The sequence below is a fragment of the Myotis lucifugus genome, unplaced genomic scaffold (assembly GCF_000147115.1).
Source record: "Myotis lucifugus unplaced genomic scaffold, Myoluc2.0 scaffold_21, whole genome shotgun sequence".
Taxonomy (NCBI): Eukaryota; Metazoa; Chordata; class Mammalia; order Chiroptera; family Vespertilionidae; genus Myotis; species Myotis lucifugus.
Window position 1 is genome coordinate 5,574,582 of NW_005871069.1, and position 3,814 is coordinate 5,578,395.

The 3,814-nt window shown below is 40.0% G+C and overlaps 1 protein-coding gene across 5 annotated transcripts in view; it reads left to right on the plus strand.

The window, feature by feature from the left end:
- EIF2AK3 (eukaryotic translation initiation factor 2 alpha kinase 3) overlaps positions 1 to 3,814 on the plus strand; it is a 107,412-nt gene that overhangs the window by 62,626 nt on the left and 40,972 nt on the right. For all 5 annotated transcript variants that reach the window (XM_014453147.2, XM_006085727.3, XM_023751414.1 and 2 more), the window contains one exon: positions 2,590 to 2,712. In XM_014453147.2, the coding sequence (XP_014308633.2) occupies positions 2,590 to 2,712 (123 nt within the window). The remainder of the gene's footprint in view (positions 1 to 2,589; positions 2,713 to 3,814) is intronic.

Genomic DNA, 3,814 nt, shown 5'->3' on the forward strand with positions numbered 1-3,814 from the left:
CCCTCTCTCACACATCACAGCGCAGCGGGGAGGCGGGGTTGGGGCACTGCACTCTGTCAAACACAGAGCAGGGCCGATCAGGGGGTTTGGTGGGCCCGCACCCTGTTAAACACAGAGCCGCAGGGTGATCAGGGGATTGGGGAGCTCCCCCTATCAGGCACAGAGCAGGGCAGATAGGGAGGTTGTGGCCCCGCCCCCTGTCACACACAGAGCCGCAGGGCAATCAGGGGGTTTGGGCGCTGCCCCCTGTCACGCTGATCCCGGTGCTGGGAGGCATATTACCCTTTTACTATATAGGATAGAGGTCTGGTGCACGGGTGGGGGCCGGCTGGTTTTCCCTGAAGGGTGTCCTGGATCAGTGTGGGGGTCCCCACTGGGGTGCCTGGCCAGCCTGGCTGAGGGGCTGAGGGCCGTTTTCAGGTGACTGAAGCTCCCAACCGCTCCTTTTTTTCTTTTTTCTTTTTTATTCTGGGCCAGCTTTAGCTCTGAGGCCTCGGCTGCTGAAAGCCGGTTTCTGGCCTTTGTTTTTCCTTCTGTATTTGATACAATATTTCGGTCCGGCTGGCTGAAGGCCGGCTGACTGAAAGCTGGTTTCTGGGGTTTTGTTTAGCTTCTATAGTGGCAACATAGTTGCTTAGAGTTGCAGCTCAGAGGCCGGCAAGTTAGGCGGGGAACGTTGGAGTCTGCCATCACTGGAGCAAGCAAGCCTCCCTGTTCGCTTCAGTGCATGGCTGCCGGCCGCCATCTTGGCTGACAGTTAATTTGCATAAGGATATGCTGATTAGCCAATGGGAAGGGTAGCGGTCGTACGCTAATTACCATGTTTCTCTTTTATTAGTGTAGATAATTTTATTTTTATTTTATTTTATTTTTTTCAGATAGGGAGGGAGAGAGAGAGATAGAAACATCAATGATGAGAGAGAATCATTGGTCAGCTGTGAGGCCACATTTTAATTGAACTTTAAATCATAAGTAAAGTGTTAGGTGGATAGAGACAGGAGGAGGAGTGAGGTATGGTGTATAAATATATTTGTAAGGCTGTTGTGAAGAGAATTAGAGTAATGTATTCTAAAGTTGAATGACTTAATTTTCCTTTAATATTATTCATTTTGAAGAGTAGAGCTGATTTTTTTTAAAATGTAGGAGTTCTGTAATAATACCTAATGTATGTTGAGTGTATACTATATTATTAAGAGTACGTGTTCTGGATTCAGTCCTGAATCCCAGTCCCAACTTTTCGTTTATCAGTTGGGACCTTAGGCAAGCTGGTACATATATTTATCGAGTCTATAAGCATATATAAGATGTTTTTCTTTTCAGAAGATATATCCATTTTCATATGGGTGTTTTCTCTAACATAGGAAAATAATTCAATTGGCCCTCCAGGAGTATGACATGAACTTCATGGGCTTTTGCAGTTGGGGAGATGGATTTGTACTGAAGTACCTTGACTAGCTATTTTTAGGGGGTACATATTTTTACTCTTCATTCTCTGTGAAGGTAATTGGTCCATGGAGGGTTGGAATCTATTACCCTCTACTCCTGAACTCCATGTTCTAACCAGCTGAGCCAACTACTAAATTAACTTGAGTGTGCTAATCATAAAGTAGTAAATTTAGCCTTATAAGAGATATAAAATATGATCTAATTCAACTCTTCCTCCATGTGGCTGGAAGGTTAACTTTATTCACTTATTAATTCATGCATTATTCAGTAGATATTTGCTAGACCTTCTATTTGCCAGGTAAGCTCATGCTCTGAAAATACAAAGAGAAATGAGAAGGTGCTCCTGCCTGCAAGGCCCCCACAGTACAGTGGCAGTGGGAGAGTGAAATGCATACAAATAACTGCAAAATGTTGGGATTAAGTTTAAATAGTTCAAAGTACTGTATGCAAAGTGCTGCAAGAACATTAAGACTGGGGTGTGTAGGAAGGGCTTACAGAGATTAGCAGAATTAAGGAAGATGGTTTCATAAGTACAAAGTGGGAAATAGGCTACAGTGTGGAGGTCCATCTGTAAGTAACTGATGGTGAGTTAGCTTCTGTCTGAATACTTTTAGATATGAGCATACTGACTCATGAGGCAACCCAGCCCATTACAGATAGTTTTGGTTCCTAGAGCAATTTCTGGCTTGAAAAGTACTTAATTATAATAGGATTGATTAGATTTGTTCCATAAAAGTATCAGGCACTGACATAAGATTAAAATACATTTTTAAATTGCGTACAGAATACCACAGGAGGTAAAAGGTTAGAGAAGTAAGAATAGAATATTTTGGTAGATGATAAAAAATATTGGATAAGTCAGAACAGTACTACAGTTGCTTTAAGAACAAGGGATTAACAAGTGATTCCCAATGAAGCAGAAGCTTTTATATTTTTATAAATTTTCTAAGGAAAAAATTAGAATGTGTTTGCTTAATTTATACAAACAGAAGAACAAAGAATGCAATTAGTAGAATTTACACTTTTTATTAATATGCTCTATCAGATTTTCTGAATTTATACATTTTAAATATCATAAAATAAGATTGAACTGATTATTACCATACTATAAAATGTAAAACTACTTAATTAATTTTTTTTTAGGTACCTAACAGATTTTGAACCAATTCAGTGCATGGGTCGTGGTGGGTTTGGAGTTGTCTTTGAAGCTAGAAACAAAGTAGATGACTGCAATTATGCTATCAAGAGAATTCGTCTCCCCAACAGGTAATGTATGGTACTTTTAATCAACTTGGAGTTAGAACTGTATAACTTAATCTATAGGCAGTATGTCCTTCTTACTATACTCCAGAGAAACTATAGAAAACAGTTTCTAAACTACTGAATCTTATGTTCTAAGTGCTACCAGGTAACCAGTTGTCTAAAAGATGTGATCTACTTTGGTTGCGTTGAATCTACTTTTTAAAATATGCCCTTTTTTTAAATTTTAACAACTCAGAATTTTCCTGTAGTAATTTTAATAACTATAGATTTTAAAACTTAGCATCATTTAAAAACATCTATATTTATTGTGGAAAATAAGGAAAAGTATTAAAATAAAAATTTCTATTTTTTTTCTACTCAGTAATAACCACTATTAACATTTTAGAGTATTCCTTTTGATTTTTTTTCTGGTCATAAGTTTACCTAATTATCAATCCAGTATAGTTTCATCTCTTGCATTGTATCCTCAACATTTTCCATGTTAATAAGAGTACTAGTATTTTATTAAAATGTTAAAATACGTTGAAAGTATTTTATAGCTGGATAATAGTCCAGTTAATACATGTGCCATATTATGTTTAATCATTTGTTATTGTTCAACATTTAAGTTTCCAATTTGGCAATTAAAAATAACTTTTCAGTGTTCATCTTTTATATAAATACTAGAGGCCCAGTGCACGAATTCATGCACCAGTGGGGCCCCTCAGCCTGCCTGTGAGATCGGGCCAAAACTGGCTCTCTGACACCCTCCAAGGGGTCCCGGATTGCAAGAGGACACAAGCCAGGCTGAGGGACCCCACCAGTGCACGATCGGGGCAGGGGAGGGACGCAGGGGTTGGCCAGCTGGGGAGGGACTATATGAGGGCTCCAGGGCATGTCCGGCCTGTCTCGCTCAGTCTGGATCAGCTGGACCCCAGCAGCAAGCTAACCTACCAGTCGGAGTGTCTGCCCCCTGCTGGTCAGTGCACATCATAGTGAGCAATTGGGCGACCTTGGCATATCATCCTATCTAATAAAAGACAAAAAAGGGTAATTAACCGTACCTCCGCAATGCTTCCCATTGGCTAATCAGCAAGATATGCAAAGTAACTGCCAACAAAGATGG